Source organism: Lycorma delicatula, chromosome 5, assembly GCF_047948215.1.
Source record: "Lycorma delicatula isolate Av1 chromosome 5, ASM4794821v1, whole genome shotgun sequence".
NCBI classification, from domain to species: Eukaryota; Metazoa; Arthropoda; class Insecta; order Hemiptera; family Fulgoridae; genus Lycorma; species Lycorma delicatula.
This window is the reverse complement of record NC_134459.1, coordinates 41,115,863-41,143,063: the sequence shown is the minus strand read 5'-3', so window position 1 is coordinate 41,143,063 and position 27,201 is coordinate 41,115,863. Positions and strand designations below refer to the sequence as shown.

The window sequence follows — 27,201 nt, the reverse complement described above, 5'->3', positions numbered from 1 at the left end:
TTTCCTTAAACAGTTATTTATTATACGTAAAAGTTAGTTGATCTTATTTATATACAATACAAAAATGGTGACAATCTTTAAATAACCCATTAATCACAAAATAACTTAATATACTAATAAAAAAAGCAGTAATAATAAAACCAATACAAGAAAAAGAAGATAAAAAACATAAGAGTATCTGATAGTTTGGTAATAAAGGGTTATGTAAAGAATTCACTGATATTTTAATTAACATGCATTTTATGAGATATAGTTGAACCAGTTCTTTAATGATGCTTTTCTTGGGAAAAATGGATGAATTTTTGTGCAGAATACACTATCATGAAAAAAAATACTATTAAGAAAAATCTTAACTTGGAATAAATATATTTATTCTGCAATAGCAGATACAACGAGTTGTTTTTCTCAACTTACAACACAATATATTCATTTAGAGATGATATTATAAATATATATATATATATATATATATACATGTATAATGATACGATACTGTGCAAAGAGATTATAATTAGAACTCATATCACACAGTTTTACTTCTACATTTAATCTAATCATAATGATAACAAAAAAAAATAAATTCTTATAAATTTCCCTATTCATCCTTTTATTGATTTTTCCAATTATATTTTTCCTAAAATAAGACAATGAAATAATGAATATTAAAAAATAATTTTATTTACATGTTTACAATCAAAAGAAATAAAAAATATTTATCTTTCTTTTTAAGACCACTAATAAAATAAAAAGGAAAAATCAATATATCTTCTTGGGAGTATGAAAAATATGATCTATTATCTACTTTTTTATTTAATTTAAACATTTCATATTCAACTGCTATGAAAAATATATTAAATTTTAAACAACAACATCTCCATTAAATATAATATTAATTATGTAATAATCCATATAACACTAAAAAAAAAAAAAAAACAACAAAAATATGAATTTGTATTTAAACAACTATTTTTACTATAATCTATGTAACTTTTATTACTATTTCGCTTCCTTTTAGACATTGTAGTTATTTCACTGATATACATTACTAAAATTAATTAAACTAACAATAAAAATAAAACTACACATTACAATTAATTTATGTAAAGAAAACAAAAATCTTCATATTTGTTAATGCACATCACCAACATAAGATATTTTACAGTGATGTATGATAAATATATGTACTTAACAATATCAATCATTATAGTAATAATACAATAACTAAACGATACATGTTTACAAAAATATGTCATGCAAAGTAAAAGATCTTACTATTAAAATATTTAATGAAACAAATACTATAGCGTAATAAATTACATTATAATTAAACCCACAATAATAATAAACTTAAATTACCAAGATTATTTTATAACTAAAAAATAAAAATAGTTTACAAATTATTCACATCATGATAATGAAGATTTACTTCTGATTCAATCTTCTCAATGATTTTCACCATTTATTTTATTTTTATTTTCTAATTATGTTCAAGATACAACACAATTGGATTTTTCTTGCATATTACCATTCGCCTTTTCTATTTCTAGCAGCATTGTGTGAAATATATCAGCAACTGCCTATAAAAAAAACACCAGGATAAATCTTTAAATATAAATGTAACTTATGAAATATTGGATTTTGAATAATCCACTGCCAGGTATGCAATATCCTACAAACGCTACTCACACAAAATTAATTATATTAACATAACTAACCACATAAACAAATACAACATGCTATAGAATTTGTAAAACTGTGTTATTTATAAAACATGAATATTAACTGTAAAATTAAGGGTTGTTAAAATACAACTCATTTTTTTAAGTGAAATGAATTACACATTTTAAACATACACACACACACATTTACATAAAAAAAATAACTGTTAGTATTAGTAAGTATTACAGTTGGAATGGAGTTATATTGTTCCAAGTGTTATTGGTTATTGGGGTTTATATTTTCTAAATTTTTAGATTTAACTTATTTATTTTTTGTTTTTACTAGATGAAATTTTGGAATTTTTTTTGATTGATGATGCAGGATCCCACAAAAGTTGACTTTTGGTATTAGTTTTTTAGGTTCTGTTACTGTGTTTGGTGGTTATTTTAGGATAATTGACACAGTGGTCAGTATGTTGATGCATTTTTTGAATTTTCACAATATATTTATTTATATAATGTTTGTTTGAGAAGTAACTACATATCGATATAGACATGATTATTATATTTTGAGGGATTATATTCTGCATGGAATAATGCTTTTCTTTAAAGGTTGGTAATGCTGTGTTATGGCAGTTTGCTTCCATAAGCCTGTCAGGCTGGCTGATGAGACGAGAAGGTGTGTCTGATTCTTTGTTGTTCATTGCCTTTGAACAACTGAGACCTTGCTTTCTTTGTGTGGTTAGAATGGTTAACTTAAGGACAAAGAATATGTCTAATTGAATACATCGTCTTGAAGTTGCTGCAAAAGGTTTTCACAGATGGAATCATTTCTAAGACGTTTTTTCTACCTCGTTCTAAGGACTTACGCCCACTAGATTTTTATTTCTGGAATTATACAAAAAGTAATGTTTATTTAAGAAACCCCACAGACTCAGGAACTTCAAACTGCTATTTGTGATTTTACAAAGAAAATTTCATATGAACAACTCTTGTGAGAGTCTTCAAGAACAAGAAGAAATGCATTCATTCAGATATGTCTGGATGTTCACTGTGACCATTTCCCACAACTAATATAAGGTAAGTCAATGTTATGTATTGTATTAGTATATGAGTGTATAGTTACTTTTCAAATGTACTGAATACATATATATATATATATATATATATATATATATATATATTATTAAAAAAAGAATCAACCTTCATACATTACTTCAGAAAAACTGGAGGATGAATAAAGATAAAACAAAGGCAAAATTATTTTATATAACAAGCAAAATAAATCTGTTAACTCAACTCACTTTAACAATATAAAATATAAACAATGAATTTAACAAGAAAAAATACAAAATAGACCGATAATAATCAAATTATTTTGTCTATACACTAAATTAATTACTTATCACTTTAAGACAATCACTGCTAACAATAGTGCCATTTATAAAACAATGATGGTTTACAAGACAGTTTATAATTCCTATAAAGATCATAAGAGAAAATTTCCATGTACAGTATTTAGTAAACAAACCATATTTTAAGTTAAGTTTTTCAAAACACATTATACCAAGCCGATCAACAAACAAGCGAAAACTGAATATTATTTAAAAATCAATAATTTTAACAAAAACACCTTAAATTACTTGTTTCCTTTATAAAGAAGCCAAGTTCCAAAATTTCTTTGATCACACTGACTAACTTGCTGCATTTTTCTGGTCCACACATTTTATAAGAAAAATTGTTACGTTTAATAATTGAAAGTACGATCAAACCAGGACTATGAACTAAACAGAGCTTAAAATTAAGATTTCATTGGGGGCTGCCTTAAGCAAATTTACTTGGGACAGATAGTAAAGGAAAACAGACTTCAAATTGTAAAATACTTATGCTAAAATGTCTAGTTGTAATCAGTGGCAAAATTAACAACGGTGCTCCAGGAAAAAGCATCATGGGTGCAATTGTATTCATTTGCTTAACCTTCAACAAATGATTCTCATCACTTCCTACCCCTCCCCCCTGCAAAAAGAAATACCCACATAATAGAGAGCTGTAGCTATCCTCACTCAATCTTATATAATTATTGGCAGTACATTTAAATGTATTAAGATTTTTTGCAATATTTACTCTTTTTCCACTGCCAAACCAATCTGTCAATGTCATATTACATCAGCAAAGCCCTTTATTTTAAGTTCTAAAAAGAGATTATTCATCATACACTCCAAATCATTTCTAAAAACAAACAAGAAACTGGAATTTTGGGACCTACTGAGGCCAGTACTCAACAGTTGAGGACATCTTTAAAAACTTCCCTTCACAGGTAAGTGGTGAAATAAGCAGGTTGTAATAACACTTACCTCATTCTGTTTTGCAGATGTTTCCAAAAATGCTGCTTTCCATGAATCAGCTAACCTTTTCCCTTCTTCTGCACTGATCATTCTTTCCAAATGAAGATCTGTCTTGTTACCAACCAGCACTATAGGCACACTAAAAATACAAAAAAATAGCTTAAATGATAACATTAATTATATTAAAAAATAAAAACAAACGATTATGATAACAGGTACACAATTATGAAAATGTTTTATTCTGTTAAGGTTGAGATTTTGCAAAACTTCAAGAGTTTTTAAAGAGAAAGTTTTATTTGATTTACTTGAAGATTTCTGTACACTTATATTATCACTGATGATAAAGTTTTTAAGTGACATCATTTGAATTAAAAGAAATGTAATTTTAAAAAAAATAACTCTAAAGATTGACTGTAAACATGCTAAATTAAACAAATATTAGAGAAGCAACACGTGGATGACAAATCAATTTGAAAAAACATTAATTATTATCTATTTATATTCAATAAAACAAAAACAAACAGAATGGTAAAATTTAAAAGTATATTTTAAACACTATTATTTTTTCAGTAAGAATGGACTTTATGTCGATTAGGTACAAACAGTAACTAACTAATAAGGTACCCAGAAAGAAAATAATTCCTCATATGAGTTCTTATTCCTTTGAAATAAGAAAAAAACTATTAATAGCGCACACAGAAAGATCAAGAGCAAGAAACACAGACAAAAAAGAAAAAAAGAATTATAACAGATAGGCAATTGTGAAAATAGTTATACTTTATTCTGCTAAGGTTGTGATTTTGCAACTTCAAAAGTGTTTAAAGAGAGTATTAGGTTTTACTTTATTACTTGTTTAGTTTCAATAAGTGAGCTTAAATGCTTGTTTTATCATTTTAGATTGATTTAAAGAATATTTGTTTTTTAAAAAATTATAATACTGCACCCTAGCAATAGACAAATACTGCAAAAAATATTGGTAGATAAGTGTTCTTGGCTGCAGTCAAGTACAAAAAGATAATTTTGTGAGCAAAGGGACAAAATTACATTATTCATTAATAAAAAAGTAAGCTAGTTTCCTTTTGTAAACATTAGAAGTAAATAATTCTAGTTTGTAGTTAATTGTTAATTTTGTAATCGTTATTTCATTGTCATAATAATCACTTGTAAATTTTGTATTTATTTTTATTAGCTATTGTAAGTTCATAGTAAAATCTAAATTGTATTTGTGATTTATAATTTAATTATTTTGTACGCAGAAAGTTTTCAATAAATAAATTGTATCTGAAAGAATCTTTATGTGCTATCTCTTGTTGAAATGATACCACGTAGTAATATTTTAAAATTATTTTAATTTCAACTCACCTTATTGCTTTTTGTTTAAGAAAGGAGTGAATGTATAAAATGAAAGAGTCCTTCATGAATGAGTTAAAAACATATATTATTTATCTAAGTGCAAAAAAAGCATTTCATTTTTAAGTATATTCACATGAATTACTGACTGATGAAGTGCTAGTGGGGTGTACAATTAAAAAAAAAAAAAAAACCTGTAACGTGGATTGATAATAAAGTAATATTAACATTTATGTTTAGTTTTGTTATGATGAAAAGTGCTCTATGATATTTATTTATGAATAGTTATTTTATTGCATGGTGGAAAAAAAAATTACTACAAGTGAAAATTATGATTAAAAGTAAAATGTGTGATTTATACATTATATATTTTAATAAATAAATTAACAGCTTTTTCTGATATTACCAGAATCTTAACATGAGACAAACTTTTAAATTCCACAATGCCTACAAACACATTTTTCTTCACACGATTTTTAAAGCATTACTTTTCTTTAAGGTTATCAATGATTGTAGATCAGCAGTCTGACACTAATCACTGTTTATAACCTAAAATTGCTAATAAAACCATTCCTATTTTTAACTTACATAATTAACTTCAGTCTAACTATACTTATTATTATCATCATAATCTTTTTAAAGATCCATTAACGTTTTTAAAAATAAGAAAATAACAATTAAAATAGCAATTAAACAGAAGTAAAATAATAAACTTGATCAATATAAACAATTAATAATAATTCATAAAAAATAAATTTATCTACTCAAATTACTCACTGTATTTTTCCAGTCATATCAAGTAACTTATCATAGATTACTTGTACAACTTCAAAAGACTTAGATGAAGTTATGGAATAAACAAGTACATAGCCATGAATGTCCATTGAGTACTGAGCAGGAAAAATTGAATATTCATCTTGCCCAGCAGTATCAACAAGTTTTAAGTCGTACTCTTGACTTCTTACTCTCATTGTTTTTGTAAATGCTAAACAAAAAAAAAAATACACAGTAATACTTATCCCTGTGGATTAGATAATTGTAAAATAATTAATAATGGAATGTAATGTAGATCTGTTGATCAAGTCTGTCAGTTAAGAAGAATCAAAACGCTTTTAGGAATACAATAATAAATAAAAACTATGTTAAATATGTCTAAATAAAAACGATGAAGGCTACATTCCTAAAACTGCAACCATAATTCAGGTCTATTACCTACAGGGTAGTGGCAACCTATAATGTATGATTGTATAATAGGTATACTGATAGTGCCAGCCTGTCATGACACAATTCTAGTCTATCTACCTAGATTAGTGAGTCACTGGGTGTGTTAATAAGCTATTAGTTATTTGATGATTTAATTTACTCACAAGGCATTCAATTAACTGGAAAATCAATAGATCATGGCAGTTCGCAAGGGTAAAGGCAATACAAAATCCTAAAATAAATAAATAATATATAATAATAATATAAATTTATTAGAATCCACTAATAAATTAAAAAAATAAAAATAAATTGTTATATCACTGAGGGAAGGTATCCTCATAAAAAAAAATACAACTTAAGTTAACTGCAATGTTCAAGTACTGCTCTATATAAATTGTGCTCTTCACATTTATTGATTTTCTCTCTAATTTCTTTTACTTCATATATTTAGAAAATGGTTGAAAGATACTACACTCATGCAAAGATATAAAAAAAAATTGTCTGGATAATTTCTATTTATTCTATGAACTAACAAAAATTCACAATCATTGTCTCTATTAAGGTTTTACGTGTGCACCCATGACCTTGATTTATTGTCTGAATTATCTTAGGAATTACAATTACCTTAGGAGAGTTACACAGAAAAAAATTAGTTACAAAATCTAATCATATTTATTTAGCACATGTCACGGACTTTGCACTGAATTTCAAGTGAGTATCTAAATTGATCCATTGCACGATGCAGTTTAAGTGTACTTACCATTTAATCAGTTATTAATCAGTACACTCCAACTTTTTAAGTAAACAGCTATAAATTTCAATCAGCAAGTAACTTAGTTTTTACAGTATAAAAAAAAATTGTGGATAAAATCAAATTAGTTTAAAATTTTTTTATCACATTGGATAAAAAATTTAAGTCATGTAAATAAACCTCTGAACTTTAAACAATTTCATAAACCAAGTACATTAAAATATAACGAAAACAAAGTTAGTGATCTCATACAAAGAGTAGGTAAATTTAAACGCAACTGATCTTGTTTTTTTTTTTACATGAAGTACTTGTTTATTTACTGAATACGCTTTTTGGCTAAATTCCGTTCTCTCAAGGTATAATGGAGAAAAGTAAATTTTTCCTGGATAAAATACTATAATAAGTGTTGAAGAAACTCTATTTTCCCTAATGGGAACTACTGTCATTTAAGTATTTTCAACCATTTATCTAAACATATGTTTTGTATTATCAAGTGCATAAACTAGTAATTTTAATATTAAATTTCAACAGTAATTAAATTAAAATTTCCTATAAATAGCTCAAGTCTTATCCCTGACAAAGAATATGAATGAGGAAACAAAATTTGTTTCACAACTATAAGAATAAATACTGCCCCCACTAAATTCTGATTATGAGATGAGCTCTAATTATTTTTGGATTTCTTCAAGAAAATCGGAATGTGGAAAAAATAATCACTTTAAATTTTTCATAATGAAAAATAATATTTAAAGAGGTATTTAATAATAAACATTCATAAAATCCTGTTTAAAAAGGGGCATTAAAACAATTTCCTTAACTTATTGCTGTTATATGATTGATTATTCCGCAAGTGTCAATTAATTACATAAATTAACATTAATTAATGTTTAAGATCATAATAAGAGTAAATAAAAAGTTCCTTTATTAGTAATAACGGAAATCTAAAATAATGTTTTAAAACATGTCAAAAGCCTCAATCCAAAAAATGAACTGGGCTCCCTTGATGGCTTCTTTTTTGTAGTTGTCTCCACTGCTGAAGAGTTATGTGGAAGCAACTTTGGTTCTTTGGGGAAGCAGTATTGCATTTTTGTAGATAAATCATTTTGCACACTTAAGAGATATTTATGACAAGATTGAAATGTTGATATTAAAATGAGTATTTAAAAAAAAAAATGTGTATATAAATAAAAATATTTCAAAATTGATTTGATAACAAGACAATGATAATTTAAATATAACTGGAATATTTTTTTTTTTATAAAAAAAAATATTCATAATTAAAGTTTATTTTAATTTATAAAATAAAACTGAATCAAACCTTAGATTTATATATACAGCTTATGATGTGTTCTGTTTTTTATTTACATAATTTTATCTTTATAATCATTATGTGCTGGTACCAAAGGCTAATATAAAAATAACTTCTAATCATTTGTTGATAATAATTAATGCAGTGCTTGCACATAAGCAATCAGTGATGTTTTATCTTATTACACGTCCACCTGGATTCCTTCAGTTCAGTGCTGGTTAAGCAACTATTAAACTACTATTATTGAACATTATTGTCCAATGAAATCTGACATTGTTGCACAAGGCAAATATGAATTGTAAGGTTTTTTCTTTTGGAAAATGGCACAAGACAATGGTATAGAGATCTGCGATGATTGTGTTACAGTGTGAAAAATTGTATTGATGCTGAAAAATCTTCAAAAGTTAATCAAAACAAATGGTGCAAAATGCACATAAAAGGTATAATTCTTCTTCAAGAGAAAGTATACCTCATTCCACAAGTGACACAAAGGCAACAGTTGGAACAGTTCAAATTGGAGACCTTTTCCCATCCTCTATAGCCTGATTTTTATTCTGAGCAACTGCAACTATCTTCAACAAAATAATCTGAATTGCTACTTGGTGCAGTGAGTGCATCGATGTTAATTAGTGTTCATGGACGGTGTTAATTGTTAAGGTGCTTAAATGTGGGTGACTAATATGTGAATAATAAAAATAAGTAAGAATAACTTATGCATACAATTAAATTATCTACATTTATACATTCAGTAGTCAATTTTGGAATAATCCTTAAATAAGCTATGCATTTTTTGAAATATTTTGTTACCAATCATTATTATAACTATAATATTCTTCAATATTGTCAATCTGTAGAAAGATCTAAAGTTTGAGCGTATTACAGAAAATAACCCCATTAATTGTGCTTTATATAAAAATGACCGGCCCTAAAGTACGGTCATTCATCAGTCTGCACCTAATATTGACTTTGGGAGAGTCATATTGATGTTTGATAATATCATGTGGTGGCTCTAATCCCCAAATTCTGCAATTATATCAACTTACTAACCTACTAATGTGGAAGAATGCCTCATCTGAAAACATGATATTTTTCAGGTAGTCCTCATTTTCATCAATGTTGTTAAGCATTAAAGCTACAAACGCCAATATTTTCACTTTGGATTTAGTTTCATGTAAAAGTTGTATCTTATTTACACAAAGTCTTAGCCTCTTACGCACCACTTTGTACATTGTAGATTTACACATTCCTAACTCTAAACTGTGGATTGCTAATGACTTATGATGTTGATAATTATATTGAATTGCGATAACTGATCTTGTTTCGATAAACCAAATCATAAGCTGAACTTTTTACTAAGGTGTCATCATGACTGAGAATGAGACTGCTGACTAGATAAGTAATGAAGATCATATAGTGTGCCAACAGCAATGAATATTTGCAATGAAAAATTGAATAATATAATGAACATAAATATGAAAACCAAATGCTTTTAAATGATGCCATTATGTCATTATGATTTTTTTGGAACCAAGGAATTCTTTTATAACACCCAATATAATGAACGACAAATCAATTTAATGTGAAGATTGACTTTGTTCTTGAACTACAAGACTATTAAAGAATTTTCAAGGTTTTCATTCATTATTCTTGGCTGAATTTCTGATTTATTGTACTTCATCCTCGAATAAAACTGTTCACACACATGTACTGGCAAAGACAAACAACCTTTTCATTTTTTTTTGCATATGCCAGATAATGAGCTTCATTTAAGCCCAAATCTAGAAACCTGTGTTGAAATCCTCATCAATTGGTCGAATAAATATTGCTAAATGTGCTGTATCAGAGGCAACAGTGGTCATCCACAGCAACAGAAAATATTTCTGATCTAGCAATCTTCTCTTTTATACCATTTTTGATATAATGTCATAATTACTATCCATCAGACAACAGTATGTCTTGACAAACTACTATTCTCAAAGTTTTTTCTTTTTAGAACATATTATACTTGCAAGACCCAACAAACATTCTTTGATAAATTCTTCTTAACCAAATGAGTTAAAATGCTTACTGGGTTTTTCACTTACCACAAAGCTGGTTTAACAACACTGTGGTGCTGCATTCTTTGCTTTTTGAGCATTTGCTGCAGGTTATTCAAGCTCTTCTGTAACTTTTTAATTTCATCTTTTCAGCTGTTCATCAATTTTTTGGTGATCCTCATGTCCTTTAGTAAAGTGTCTCTTCAAGTTGTATTCTTTGTTGACGGATACAAATTCGTTGCACAGGAAAAACCAAGCAAACCTTAATCCAAAATAAAATTATAATCCTCCATCCAGATGCCTTGAAATTTAAGATTATCTACTTTTCTTTTTTATTAAAAAAAAATCCGACATTGTCCCAAATTTATAAACAATAATCAGTACTGTCAAACTGTCTGCAGGCACTGAACAAAATGCAATATCAATACAGACACCAAACAGAATACAATATCAATGTAGACAATGAACAAAGCATCACATCAATGCAAGTATTGAATTGACACATACCACTAGATAAAATAATAAAGAGACCTTGGTGGGAGAAAACATAGTGTGCTATGCGCAGGTCGTAGATGTCAGCTTAATGTGAGTTAGTATAACACGCCACATTTTCTCCCAGCATGAATCAGACAAACTGAAATAGATTAGGGCCAGGATCTGGCCCATGAGTTACCCATATGTGGTGTTAAGTAATAACAATGATAAAAAAGAAGTAAAAAATTCAGAATAGATATTGTTATAATCATATTTTAGCATAAACAGAAACTATTTAACAAAAAACTAACATCCAGTAAACATTATCCATATATGAGCCTTAAAAACTAATAGTGTCAAAATTATGACATTCCTTGAATGTGAATAAATTTGTAGCTAATTTTTATCTTATGAAAAGCATTGTATTAATAACAACTATAAATTCTGAAATTCTAACAATCATTAACACCATATTTAATTATGAGAATAAAGCCTGGTTTTATTTAATAGGGATCTAGGCCATAAGTTGCACCCTTTTTGCAGGTTTATAGAAACAGTCTATGAATATCTTTTAGGCAGCACACTGCCACCTTGCATATGCCTGATAAGGAAGAAACAGTTCCATTAGATGAGTTAACACAATAGTTAACTTCAATTTCCATGGCAACTATCCACAGAATAGATAAATTAACTGAAGGGTGATGGAAGGACAGAGGAAATAACAACCCTTCCCTTGAATCAAGCCTAGTTTAGTCTTCTTCAAAAGGTATATTTTCACAAGGTACACCTTGCACTTCAAACCCCCACCCAAACATTTTCTATATCCTTTATTATACTATGCAACAAGAATAAAAAGTAATAGATGTAAATATTTTCATTCACTGTGAGGAATTAATCAAATTAATACTTAATTACTAATGAATAATTTATGGTAAAGCATGTTAGCAAAATAATAAATTAAAATTAAAAATTATGCTTTGCTTTACTGCTTTCAATTTCTTTACATATGCTGATGAGTGCTTTTGTAGCTTTTACCGTTTACCATTAACTTAAAAATGCAGTAAGGAAACATCTCTGTCTCCTTTCAATCATTTTCTGATTTTCACTGTAAGTATTGCAACCAGTGAAGGATATTAAAACAATCATTCAGTAATTTTAATTAATTTATAATTTCTCTTATCCAGTTAAATTTTTGGTGTTCATTTATAATATAATATTTTCATTATAACAAATAAAAGTTGATCAATATTTATAAGTTTTTTATAACAAACTAGATGTTTATAAAATAGAAAAAAAAACAAAAATGTGAAAAACAAACCTAAAATAATTTATATAGGTGTGGCCAATGTTAGTTTTAAAAAACATCTGTTGAAATTATAAACATTTAAGGATATCAGAACAAACATCCACCAATTCTTTAATCATATTAATAAATAGATTATTCTTTTCTAGAGTGGAATATATAAACAATATTACGAGGGCGGTCCATAAAATAACTTACAATTGTACTTAGCGTGGAGATGGGTGTGGCTAGAGCTGCCATCTTGGCATCAAAAAATTTCTACACAGTACACATAAAGCTGTAGTCCCAAATGTGATTCTCTACTTTGTTCATTGTGATTTATTGAAATGTGCGCTTCAATAGAAAATCCCGTGAGGTGTGAGGTGTGTCCAGTGATTAGGATATTACTGGCAAAAAAACTTCAAACCAATTGAAATTTGTTGGGAATTTTTTGAGGTGTACGGAGATGGAATAATGAGTGAAGGTGGAGAGTCAGTGGTGCATTCAGTTTAAAAATGGCCGCACCAATGTTCATGATGAGGACCACAGTGGTCAGCCTAACCTTGTGAGTGATGAACTGATGATGAAAATCACCGCATTATGTATGGAACTCTCACTTCATTTCCAAATTTCACAAAGTTTACTGCATGAAATTGTATTGGGGAAGCTTGGTTATTACAATTTTTGTGCAAGATGAGTGCCAAAAATCTAAGGCAGCAGATGTCTACAGAGAAGAAATTGAAAAGCTTGTGCATCATTATGATAAGTGCCTCAATTTAAATGATGACTATGTAGAAAAATAGTTTAAGATTGTCCCATTCAAATGTATATAATAACATTTTTTTTATTTGGTTGGTTTTTTATTTCAAAACGTTAGTTACATTCTGGACAGCTCTTGTAGAAGTTAACCCACCGGGTTGGTCTAGTGGTTAACGTGTCTTCCCAAATCAGCTGATTTGGAAGTTGAGAGTTACAGCGTCCTAGTAAAGTCAGTTATTTTTACATGGATTTGAATACTAGATCGTGGATACCGGTGTTCTTTGGTGGTTGGGTTTCAATTAACCACACATCTCAGGAATGGTCGAACTGAGAATGTACAAGACTACACTTCATTTACACTCATACATATCATCCTCATTCATCCTCTGAAGAATTATCTAAACGGTAGTTACCGGAGGCTAAACAGGAAAAAGAAAGAAAGCCATTGTAGAAGTTAAAAATAATACAATCACTTTCATAGCTTTATCTCCATGCACAGCTGTAATAATGGCAGTATTTAATTATAATTATTAAATGATTATAACAAGACGAATGGATATTTCCTTTCAGCATGTTCAAGTTCATGATTTTAATAAGCACACTCACTAAAATAGTAATTGATTCAAAAGCACTAAAATCACATTTAATAATAAAAAAACCTTTTTCAATAATTAACATAACTGCAAGTGACAAGCAGATCTAACTATTACTTTCTACGTAAGAACTTCAATCATCAAAATGAAAAAAACTGATGCAAGAAGTATTAAATCATAAGAGTAAAAAGAAGCTTTTGGTTTATCAGTTCCTGCCTGCTGGCATGAGAAATAAAACTATTTTGCACTTGTATGAGATTCATTCTCAACCAAATGAAAGAGTGGAAGATTAGATTTTATCATCGGTATTAAAAATATTACATTTTAATGAAATTGATGAATTTATATATTATGTAATAATAATAACAATATATTAATAAAAAATAATAATATTCAAGTGATTAGATATAACTTACTAATTATGAATACTGATTTTTTTCCAGAACCAATTTCCTCTGTTAACCAAGTTTAATTACCCAACAACAATATTTTATGGGGCTAAAGGTGAATAAATTTTTTTTTTTACATTTCACAAACAATTTTTTATAAACCCCATTTTTAATAGCTTTAAAATAAATAAAGTAAAGGTAAATAAAGGTTGATATCAATTTGCTAAGTCCTCAAAAATTCAACTGAAATAGAATTAAAATGAACTTCAAAACATAATGTACATAAGCAAATTAAACTACAGAGTAACTTGCTATTTCAGTAGGTGCCAACATAAATTTTATTTATAATCTAACTGTGTATATAAATACAATTCTAAAAAATCATTATATGAAATGGTACCACAAAAAGTATGAAAGAATTCATTAAAAAGGAAATAAAATTTAGTTATAGATTGTACATTTATTAAGAAAATTTGCACATAAAATGCATGAGTAAAAAGTTAAACAATCATGATCCATTAATCCCTGAAATTAGAAATTTACTTTTCGGTTGATCTTAACGGGTGGGTAGGTAATGCTTGACATTGTAGCAATAATGTACAGACAATTAACTGATTTCTACCTATTTTGTTTGTCAGTGGCAAGTGTGCCATAAAAAGACTATCATGTGGTTACCAAAATATGCATTTATTCTTTAGTGTTATGTTAAAATGCAATTGATTTAAAGTTTGGAAGATTTTGCTTTAGCTTTTCCTCAATCAAATATACCCAATATGTCAACAATTTCACACGTAATTGCTCATTTTAAAGAAACCGGTAGGGTAAAAGAACAAAAACTGTCCGACCAGCCAACAGTTTTTAAATAATGAGTCTTTAAAATATGTCTATACATCCTTTAAATGATCATCTTAAAAGTCAATAAGAATGCTATCTGAACAGATTGGAATGTCATTTAGGTGTGTCCGTGAAGCTATAAACAAATTAAAATGACATCTGTACTGTATTCATGTTATGCAGGAATTGTGAGAACCCTGTCGTGGAAAAAGACTAAAATATTGCAAATAGTTTATGTGTTTTGTTCTCAGTAATATTTGGATCTTGGATAACATTTTCTTTAATGATAAGTCATAGTTTCATTTACGTGTTTTGGAGTACAGAGAATCTTCATGTTCTTCACGAGACTACATTTCATTCAGAAAAGATTGGAGATTGGTGGAATTTCTAGGAAGAGATTATAGATTCAATATTTTTTATAGAAACAGTAAAACTCTGAACCAACAAACTGTAACTGATTCATACTGTCGCTAGAAGAAGAATGCAACTGCTGGTTATAGCAAAATGTTACAACAGTTTACACAACACTGCTGCTACATTATTCTTCGTGGAGAAAGTAAAGTCCTGTGATCTGTGGCAACCTAGGTCATCAGATCTACTATCCACAGATTTTTTTCTTTGGGGTTATTTGAATGAAAGATTATTCAGAAATAATCTTTGCACCACTGATAAGCTAAACTGGACGGATGTTGAAATCAAAATATCCCATATCAGCATTGCATTCATTAAAAAAGTGACTGCTAACTCAAAAAAAACATATTGATGCCAGTGTAAATGCAGATGGAGGACATTTTGAATATTTATTGACTCTTTTTGGATATCTGTCTACATCAAATTTTTATGAATTTAACAAATGATAAAAAAGACCAAGAACTAACCTTTATTCTGGAGGCCAATAGGACACAATATCATGGAGTATTCTTTTGAATAAATGACTGCTCTCATGCCAGCAACACCACATAAACTCGTATGGGTACAAGTCAATCATCATCTGATGTGTGCTGCTCTGCACTTTGTTACAATGTTTCGCCAGTCTCCATGTGGCTTCCTATTGTTTGCATATACTTCCATTTCACGGTCAACAAAACTGTATTTGTGTATTACTTTTTTATGCTTGTAACCTATGTTTTGCAATTGGTTGTAGGCCTTCTACTAGTCCAATATCATCGTTGTACCAAGTAAAATAAAATGCCGAGCAATAAGCAACAGCTGTTCAGCCAACCTATTAGCTGTTGTCAATTTCTAGTGTAATGCCGGAGCCACAGATTTGAACTGTATTTTTCAACAGGTAATCAGCTCTCATTTTGCACATATAATTGTCCTGATCTACTGTTGTAGATGCATTAATTTCAAGTTCCTTTTCACAAAATTTTGTAGTGGTCAATTTTTTCAACAAGTAACGTATATAAAACTCATTTTACAAAATGGTAGTTTTGACTCTGATAGATGTGTTCTATCGTAATAGTTTAAATTCACGGCATTGTGTTTTCACGCAGCTCCATTGGTGACGATTATATGATTATGAAATTGCAATCCCATTTCATGACCATAACTATATTTTCAACGGTTATGCAAAACACCATACACTTGAAAAATTTGATTGCCTCTTCTTCAGTTTTAATACTTTCAACCAAATGAATGAAATTCATGTCAACAACAATTATTCCTTTTCCTTTCCTTTCTATTTTTAATTTAATTATTTCGTTTCTATTTTTAGTCAAGGATGAGTATTTATTAGTTTTTCATTTGATTAAATCACTTCAATCAGTAGAAAAACCTTTGTAGACAAATAAAAAAAAGAATTCCATTTATTATAACAAAATTATAATAATGTTAGTAAGTAATTAAATTACTTCATAGTTATTTCTAAAAAATCTAATAAAAGCTTTTTTCTTATACTGGTTTCCACATCTGTTTTTTCCATGTGGGTTGCATAAAGTTTCACCCAACCTGTATATAACATTCGCACATTGTAAATTTATAAACATAAATCATTGTTAATTGAAAACAGTCAATTTGAGACAAACCAACAGAAACAGTGATCAAAATTATTGATACCTTACTCATAAATTCAGAATTACTGTGAATCAAAATAGCATGTAAATTTTTAATTCAATCGATTTATATTCATATGATAATACACAAATCTCCGTACATTTATTTTGATAGTTATTAAATTGTATTTATTGGCTTAAAAATTTAATTATACTTACATCATTCTACATCTATCTTGCAAATTTATTTTTCCCTATTACATGTTTTATTGTCACCATAACAGGCAAGTCTTATTCACTCATTACAAATAGCATTACTTATAATGATAAAATGAAAATACCAAAGTAATTTATAAAATAAAAGTCAAATTAAATAGAAGATTAAACATAATTTGAAATGCATCTACGCTTCTTAAGTACAACCAACTAATGTTGCAATGAAGAATAAAATAATTACTTCATTTTTTATTTTATTTCTTTTTTAATAAAGATGACCTTTTTTAATGTTTCTTCATTTTTATTTATTTTCAAAATTTGATTAGAATTAGATTTTCTACACTATTGTTAAGTTTTAAGTTTATTGGGAATTCAATAAAAAATTTTTTTTCAAAACAGAATAAAGTGGTCTCTTATAGTTCTTCACTTACTTTTAAAAAACTCTTCAGATAATAATGAAGGTATATATACTGCCTGGAAATGTTTTAAATTTTCATATCAAATTACGTTTAGTATAAAATTTCCTGTAGCTGACATCCATATAAATACTACACAATATTGTTTTTTATTAAAAATTTAGAGAAAACCTACAGCAGCCATGTCTAGAAGATAAAATCGTTTCATGCATATGTTAAAATGGAATTTATTTATCCTGATATGTAGAATGTATTTCTGAAGCATGCCAATTATATAGCTGCAAAAAGTCTATAAACTAGTCCTTAGATTACAGATTACCCAAGAAGCAACAATAATAAAGTTAAGTTTTTGATAGTTTACTAGTTTTAGATGTTTCAGATGTAATGTTAAATGTATCTTTATATAATTTTAAAGTTAGTTTCTCAAATTATTATTTAATAATAAGTATGAAAATGCAGTATCAATCCTGTGAAATTGAAAAGCTAACATAGAAAAATTTGAAGATAACAAACTTTTTTTAAATCAAATTAAAATTCATACTGCAATAAGAAAGTCAATAATTCATTTTACACTGCATATTTTCACGGTTACTTAGCTAAAATTTCAGAATATTTGCTACTGTTTTGTCACAAAGGTCAGTGCAGAGAGGTGTAAATCATTCTTTCACTTTGATGAATGGATAGCATCTCATTCTTTCTCCTGAAAGATCCTACGTTCAAATCCTGACTAGATGTTTTATTAAAAAAGATTTTATCACAATTTACAAAAAAAAAAATAAATAATTGTGATCAGATTAGTAGGACCAATAAGAAAATGCATAAAAATTAGTTTAAAAAAAATTTTTTTTTTTTTATTTCCTAGTGGATAACTTTATTCCAATTTGCGCCTTTTCAGTACATTTCTATTATTAAAACTAAATGTAAATTAAATTATTACTATCACCTGATAAATGAGCTAAAATGCATTCAGAATTATATCAGATTCAAAATTCAAGTCTTATCCTTTCCACTGTCCAGAAAATAAAAATTACTAATTTCACTGCTGCAAAATTTGTAATATAAAGAAGCCATTATCTTTCTGATTCTTAACTAATACAATGCAAAAAAGGTGAATTTATATAGTAAATAACATGAAGTTACATAAATAAAAGTTCAAGAATTGGTTATTTTCTCTTTAAAGTGATAATATGTTGGAACAGTTCTTCCTAGACATAATATAGTAAATAAAAAATGTTATCATCATGGCACAATAAGTCCGGATCTATCCCATAAGCAAGTGAGTCACTAGTTAGATGTTTTGCACAACTACTAATAAGTAAACAAATCATGTAGCGACCTCCAATGTGGCTTCCATAAGAGCAGATCAACTGCATCTGCTTTGTCTAGAGTCATGAACAACATTCGGGAGGCCAGATCGGGCTCAAGGCATACGCATTTGATTTGAGAAAAAGAATGTGAGATGGAACAGGGTGAATGGCGAAGCAATAAATCTAAAAGTAACTTTAAGACACTTGGGAGTCAAGGCTTGACTCCCAAAATTTTTGTAAAAGAAAAAACAACCCATTTATTTAATTCAGTGGTATAATATCAATGTATTCATGAACTGCAGTTAGTTTCAATAAAACATATTTAAAAAACATAAAATTGCAGAAAATATATCTGGCTGCATGGAATGAAACTTTCATGAGCATGGGAATCATTTTTAAAAATTAACTAAAATTACAACTGTAATATTATAAAGGAGTGAATTATAAAATTTATAATAGAATAATTTTAAAGTTTTCTCATTAAATCACAAACTAAATAAATACTAAATAAACTATCTGTATTGTTAAACATAAATTATACAACTAATAAAAAAAAAAAATAAAATAAAAAAATAATTGACATACAGTGTCTGATAACCAATGATAACCTTGCATGTTCATGATGTTCAAATCCAAGTTACTTACAAAGACTGTGCAGTTACATGATAATTCAACAAAAATTCAGATTCATTTGGACCACAAAAAAACAAAACCACACATACACACTCTCCTCTTTCTCACACAAAGGCATTCATCCAAACACATCAAGACCAGTTAATACGTATTACAATATAACTGAACTGTGTATAAATAAGGGAGTCTACAAATCATAAGTTGTACAATAAGAAATAAGAGCCTACCTTGACAAACCTAAAAATTCTAATATAACAAATACTTATAAATAATTAACATATCGTGAAACATACATGAAAAATCCTACTGATATACATAATTTGATCATAATAATTTTAACAATAAAGTAACAATCAATTTTAAAAACACTTACTATTCTCAATGGTAGGGTCATATGAATCTACGAACTGCCCATCAACAAATTGAATACTCAATGACGACTTCCCTGAAACAATCACAGGTTCAGAATAAATAATTTTACTTTATAACATTATAATAAAAAATAAATGATTAATCTAACATTAGTTTAAAAAGGAAACCAAAATGAATTCAAAAAATCTGATGTAGACACCACATGGATTTCTATTAAATCCATGTATGTCTATTAAATTACACAAACATTTTTAAAAGTACATAAAATTTTATTTCACTCATTTTATTGTTGTTATTGAATTACTATTAATCGTAAAAAAAACTTTTTACAATCAGAGATTAATAATTATTAATGAATAAATATATTTAAATTAAAAAAAAAGAAAAGGAAATGAAGTCTGATTTGAATCAATGGGGGCCTTCCCCTTGTGAGATCCAAATATTACATTAATTAAATTTTTTTGGCTATAACTATGGAACCAATGAAAATAAGTACCACTATGATATATCGTTGAAAAGCTTTCAGACTGCAGTTAAGAAAAGGTCAAAAATCCAAATTTTTCTGATTTTCGGCTTTTTTGGATACTTTTGGTCCAGTCGATTGTAATCAAAAGGGGAGTTGCACAACTAGATGTTACAACAGTTCTAAATCCAAAATTTCAACAATCTACACTGATGGACTGTAATTTTTCTGAATGCTACCCGTTTCTCTCTTTGCATGTATAATCCAATGAGAAATTACCATTTTTTTTTTTTTAATATAATACAGTATACAAAAATTCCCAACCATAGGTGAAATTCTAAATTTCTATTTCAATTTGTCTGATTGCAGGTAATGATGCTGTTGCAGGAGGAACATGTGGAAAGAATCCTACTGTATAGTTGTAAAGGACATTAACAATGTGATGTCAGTATAAGTACAGCACTAAGGGAAGATAACTTGAAAAGTTTAAGGATATATTGCCTATTTGTACAGATTGGAAAGACCACAGAGGATGATGCAATTCAATCTGTGACTGCCAAGGTCCACAGCAATGTAAAGAAGTCAAGCTGGTGAATGGCCTGGAACTGAACATTCCTCATTCAACCTTTTACATGATATCCTGAGTAAGGAAAAATTTCACAACCTCCAACTCCTGCAACACTTATGGAAAGGTGATCCAGATCCCTGATCATTGGATGTAAATGTGTGGATGGTTTTTGGTCAGGACTGAGTAGAATTCTGACTTCCTACCCTCTATATGTTTTCTAATGGGGCTAATTTTTACATGAAATCTGAAACAAACTCTGCATTACTGGTCTTTGGAGAACCCCCATTGGTACAATTCTACATACAGCAGAGGTTAGATCGTGTAGTGGTGTGGCATCTAGAATGATCTTACGTTTAGCCAGTGCTTTTTTGATGAAAATAAGAATGACAAAAAGTATATAAAAATGCTTAGAGATTGGCTGATGTCCACAATGGAAAGTGTTCTGAATGTTCATGCAAAATGGAGCTCCACAACACTACAGGAGTGCTGTAGGACGATGGCTGAATACCTTTCCTGAACACTGGATAGGTTGCCGAGGATCTATTTAATGGCTTCATGGTCTGAATCTAATGGATGTTTCATTCTGAAGGTATCAGTCATGAGTGTGAAGATTTGCGATTTGACCCACCTATGCACCATTAAGAACAATGCTATGGCAAAGGGAATCATTAAGGTCCCATAATGTTAAACAACCTGGAGTTCTGCCTACTGGAATTCAACAGAGGACATTTTGAACAAGTAGTACTATTTTCCAACACTGCAGGAGTTTTCACACACCTGTATGTGTATAAATATATATATAAATCTACTGCTCATTGGGATGGTAGGATAATTTTGGAGTTGCTGTTTAAGTGATTTATATTCCCTTTTTTGCAAGGGTACCTGTCATCTTATTTCTTTCATGCTAGGCATAAACTGGTCCTGAAATGATATTATTTAAATGGTAGAAACAGAATCACAAGATACAATCCTGTGTTCACATTTGACTGAAACCGGTTTTAAAGCTCTTAACATGTGCCTCTAACCACCATAAAAATATTGAATGATTTTTCCTAGATTTTCAGATACATAAAACTTTATTGAAAACCCTAGTGCTGGCATAATCACTGTCTTTAGTCAGGGAGTCTTCAATATAGATATTTAACCATTCTTTAAAATGAAAATGATACGAGGGTATTTATCACATCTCAAGCTATGGTTTTGGGGCATCTTTATTTAATACTATTTTCTGAATCCTTTTATTGTTTCATTATTAGAAGAACTTCAAGAGAAGTTCTTCTAATGCTCTTGCTTCTCTTGCTCTTGCCTCTCTTGCTTCAAGAGAAGCAAGAGGTAAAAGATCTGCATGGGTGGTTAACTATCATTGTTTTCTTTCAATCCGTCAATATTCTGGATAAAATCTTTGAGTTTTTATATGGTAAGCATGTAACTGCGTCACTAAATAACAAAAGATAGCTCCTGATCATTTTTTTCATACTGAAGAAATATGATACTGATCTTAATTTTTGATATTAAATGGGATGTCACCTGCTGCCTATAGTGCCAGCATTGGAACTTTAGCAGTTCCTTTCATGAGCCACATGTTTTGAGTTTGAACTACCTTCAGCTATCTGTTGATACTACTTCACACCGATGCAGAATGATGGGCTTTATATACATTTTTTATATTATACCATATAAAAAATAGTTAACACAAAAATGTATATAAACATAAAAAATGTATGGGGTAACACTACCTATTCTACAGAATTTTCAGCTTAAACTACAATTCCACGCAGAAATTTGGTATACAGGTGTAATATAGGAGAAGGTATGGAGTAAGATTAACCTCATAACATGTTCAAGCCAAAAATGATGGAAAACAACTACCAAGTAAATATACTAAAGTTCAAGAGGCGTAGAAACTGCATTAAAAAAATTCAAATTATGTTTTCAAATATGCTTCTAAAGTAACCAACCGTCTTCAGTTTTGGATCATGATGAACTAAATGTGTTTCCAATTAATTATACACTCTGTATATGCTTAGAAAAATGCTATGTTCATGTAGTTCCTATCCCAAGTCAGAGGTTGCAGTAAAAGTTGGTCAATTTTTCTTCACGTGGGTACTGGTGCCACACTGCTAAGTAGTGAATTTCATAACAAGTTATGATTAAATTCAATTTTTACGTCTGTTGGCGGTTAACTTGCAAATTAATTTACCATTCTTTTTTATTTTAATAAAAGATTTTTGAGTAGCAGGTACAACACTACGAACTACAAAAAATAGAATGAAATGACATTTGTTGATGCAGAAACGAATAAAAATTCAGTTAGTATGATTGAAAACTAATTTCCATTCACAATAAAATTATCATAAAAAATAATAAAATTGTAATTATCCTAAAATAAAAAACATGATGAAAATAACAGGCAATAAAAAAAATATGTGAGCTTTTCAGTTTTTTTATTAAAGCCAGATATGAAATTATTATTTACTTCAAAAATCACATAACGATCAATTAATATTGATAAAAAATAATTACTGTGATGCTCACAACAAAATAATTCTAAACAAAAGAAAAAAACAGAATAGGCAATGAGAAATAAAAATTTGAGTTTTTCAGCATTCTTTTAATTTGTTGAATGACGTAAACACGACAGATAATATCCCGGTTTTCCATCACAGTCTTGGCATTTAACTTGATGTGCTTTTCTATCTGCTTCTCTGCTAACCATTGTTTCCTTTAGATTTTGGTAGCAACCTCTGCAAGTTATTTGTTTCTTTCACCCCAGACCTTCTGGCTTGACAAATGTGTGAAGTATCTTGCCCAGTTCTTTCTCTGCTATGTTACTGTCTACATGAACCAAATTCTTAGCTAACTTTCTCTTGTATTATGTTATGGTAACTTTTTTATTACCCAAAATCAATTTATAAATAACCCATGCATTAACTACTGCCCCTCCAAAAAGTAATTTGAATGCTACTTTCCTGCACCAATTCACATTCTTACACAAAACAGAATGTAAAGTGGAGGACATGAAAACACAAAATTGCACATCAATTTTCTGCCATAACGTGGCTATTTGTTAACAGATTTAAAAAAATAAAATGTCACTTTTTTCAAAATAAAAGGCTTAATATTTTAGCAAAAACATACATTTTTTATAAAACTAATATTTTTGGAGATAAAACAGATTGTAAAATAAACATGGACGCCATTTTGTAATTCACAGAGGTATTTAGCTACTTATTTTTTGCTAATTTTCAAACTTTATTAACAAGACACTTACCAAATATTATTATGATTCCTTTAACCTGACATATAAATTTTTATATAAAATTAACAAAATGGCAGGCAGGGGGAGAACGAAGGAGAAATTGCCATTTTTCCTAAAGATATTTTTTGTTTTGTTTTACAAATAGAATCTGAAAAAGTATATTCAGCCCATCATTTTAGAAACACTCTGTTTTAAAAAGTACAAATGAAAAATAACTAATACGTTGCTATAATTTAATAAATTGATGTTAAAAATCAAAATATCGTAAAATATATGCACCGTACTGAGAGAAGTTTCAATCATTTCTACACTACACTAAACACAAAACAAATTCAGTCCCAGGGACCAGAATAGCGCCCAAAATTTTTTAAACTTTGGTGTCAAGACAAAATAAAGAAAAGAAATATATTTTATTCTTATTTATATTTAATTCACTTGAAAACACCAAATGATTGTGAGGGTGTCAAAACCAGTTAATTTAAGAAAACATCAGGCTAGGTTAAGGCTACATAGCAGAGTTTCAATCTGTGTACTCTGACCTTTACAGATGAAAAGTGTACCGCCAAAACAAAAGTTGCAGACTCACATTTGTTTCTTAGTATCTGGAATGTTGTGCCACTGTTATCTACATTCAATCAGATGTTGATCTCCCAGAGTGGGTAGATCTAGGTCCATAACATGCCAATATAATACCATACCCTTATATCAAAAGTAATCAATCCAATGTTGATTTTACAGTATGAAATCTCAATTACATTTTCAACATTTACATTTACACAAATTTAATTAAAGATCTTTAATGAAATAAAAGTAGCCAAGGTAAACATAGCTGCTTAACACGGCTAGTTAAAATTCAGCTTGGCTCATCAAGCTGTTTCTGAGATATCACTGTGAGATATCTCACAGTGATATCTATTTATAATTCAGTCAAATTTATAAAAATGTTTAAAAACTGTCTATAAAATTTTGAAAGTGTATTTTATAATAAACAGTAATTAAATCGCCAGAAAACTATGAACAGTAATTGAGAACTTCAGTTAAAAAAATGATCAAGGCCAATAGCTAGTGGCCTTTTAATAAATCTAAGTTTTCTACTATAAACATTTTAAACAATTATATGCCCTTAAAATTCTATTTAAGGAATATTTCAATAACTGGTTGAAAAAAGTTCAAACTAAAATTTTAAAAAATCAATAAAATTTTCATCTTGTTCATATGAAGTGAAAATAGATTTATCTTATACGGGGCTTAGACTACAAACTCAGTGAGGTGACTGAAAAGTCTGATTCATTTTAAAGCTTACGTTTGCTGAGATTGTCTAAAACAATACACGCATAATTTTTTTTAACAACAACATTCAAATATACTGGCAAAATTTATAAGCATTCCTTTCAGTGGCACTGCAACTGACAAAGGGATAAAATATCAGGACAGAAAGCAGATCAAAACAAAGACACAAAGTACCTATTTAATATTTAGAAAATGGATTACAATAAGTATATGCGTTAAGATTCCAATATTGGCAGTAAAAGTGTATCAACTAAGAAGAGTATCAACTTTTTAACTTTTCAAACATTTAGAAATAAAATCCTTTTTTCTTGGCCGCCTGATAATTTTAAATTTGACCTTATGTAAGGAAAACTTTGATATAACTTAATAGTAAGTACATAAGTTACCGTCATTCAAAAAGATATATCTTGGAAATATTATTTTTGTGATAATATTATCTTAATTATTCTATCTTAAGTAAAAGTAATGCATACGTCAAGTATAATCAAATTTGTTGCAATAGTAACTATAACCTAAAATAATTACTGAAATAACTTAATAGTAAACGTAGTAGTAATTAAATTCTGCTGTCTCATAAATATAAATCTGCAGAATCTAAAACATTACATAAAGTAAAACATATTTTTGTTAACAGCTGGATTTTAATATGCTGTATATTAGTTTAATTTAACTTTTTCACTCAATACTTTGCAAAATGCTCAAAACAGAGTATTTAGTTGAAATAACTACACCTTTTTAATTATTTAGAACACAGCAAAATATTTGGCAGTGTTTAAGTAAATGTTTTTTGACTATAACAAAGTAAACATTACCAGATCAATAACTACAAATGAACACAACAGGAAACAGTAACATTAATTCAATGGGGAAATTTTCATAAAAACCTTTTTTTTTTAATGTAAACACCATAAGGATACATCTGAAAATAAATTACATGTAATTATTAACAGCTGACAAATGTGGCAATTACTTTTTTCAATATTTTATTTTTCCCTTAAAAACTTTTATTTATGTCAATTCTAGATAATTTATAAGATAAACAGTGAAGTTAATATTAATGGGCAGGTATAGCAAATCAGATTAATCAAATGTTAAGTTAGCTTTTACTAAGTTTATATAAACATTTATTAGCTTTACCTTGCACAAAGAATAAGAAGTGTACAAGGCACATAATAGAAAAAACTACATATGAATTTTAGATCAATTTCACTTTGTTTCCCATAAAATTTAGTTAAAAATCATTAGAAAAATGCCACTTGACATAACATATAACAACCTAAGAAAAATTTGGGTACTCGTAAAATTAAAATTTTTGTGTTACATATAAAAACTACTGTAGTTTCAGTTATATTGAATTAATACTTCAATTCAAGAAAATTAGTATAGTAATTACTACATATAATATGAATAAAGTGCGATTCAAACAATTCTCCAATTACGAAACGCACACTTGAAGACAGCATAATGCGCTTACCTACTGATCTATAGCCCATTATGGCTATCTTTCTTTGTTTCGCTGGCATTTTTTATACGTTCAGACCAACAGTTTCATAGTCAAACTAAACACCACAAAAAAGTTTACTTACAAGAACAGTAATAATAAGAGAATTACTTTACACTATTTCACCTAAGTTCGCCCATACAAAAACATGTAGGTTATAATCTCGTTTATCAATGGCGTCATGATTATTCCAAAATGG

The 27,201-nt window shown here is 28.5% G+C and overlaps 1 protein-coding gene across 1 annotated transcript; it reads right to left on the bottom strand.

The window, feature by feature from the left end:
• Rheb (Ras homolog enriched in brain) lies at positions 1-27,201 on the bottom strand. The gene is made up of 5 exons (XM_075365959.1): positions 26,976-27,201; positions 19,923-19,994; positions 6,131-6,338; positions 4,013-4,142; positions 1-1,577 (listed from the first exon to the last, which is right to left on the bottom strand). Exons 1-5 carry the CDS (start codon positions 27,022-27,024, stop codon positions 1,488-1,490), a joined length of 549 nt encoding a protein of 182 aa, XP_075222074.1. The 5' UTR covers positions 27,025-27,201; the 3' UTR covers positions 1-1,487.

Bases quoted from the DNA above. Each gene is read 5' to 3' on its own strand.
- Rheb (XM_075365959.1), bottom strand. From the start codon at position 27,024: ATGCCAGCGAAACAAAGAAAGATAGCCATAATGGGCTATAGATCAGTA. The intron at 6,339-19,922 runs GTAAGTGTTTTT...TTTTTTGTTTAG, and splicing joins TGACCCTACCATTGAGAATA to CATTTACAAAAACAATGAGA. The intron at 1,578-4,012 runs GTAAGTGTTATT...TTTTTTTTATAG, and splicing joins CATCTGCAAAACAGAATGAG to GCAGTTGCTGATATATTTCA.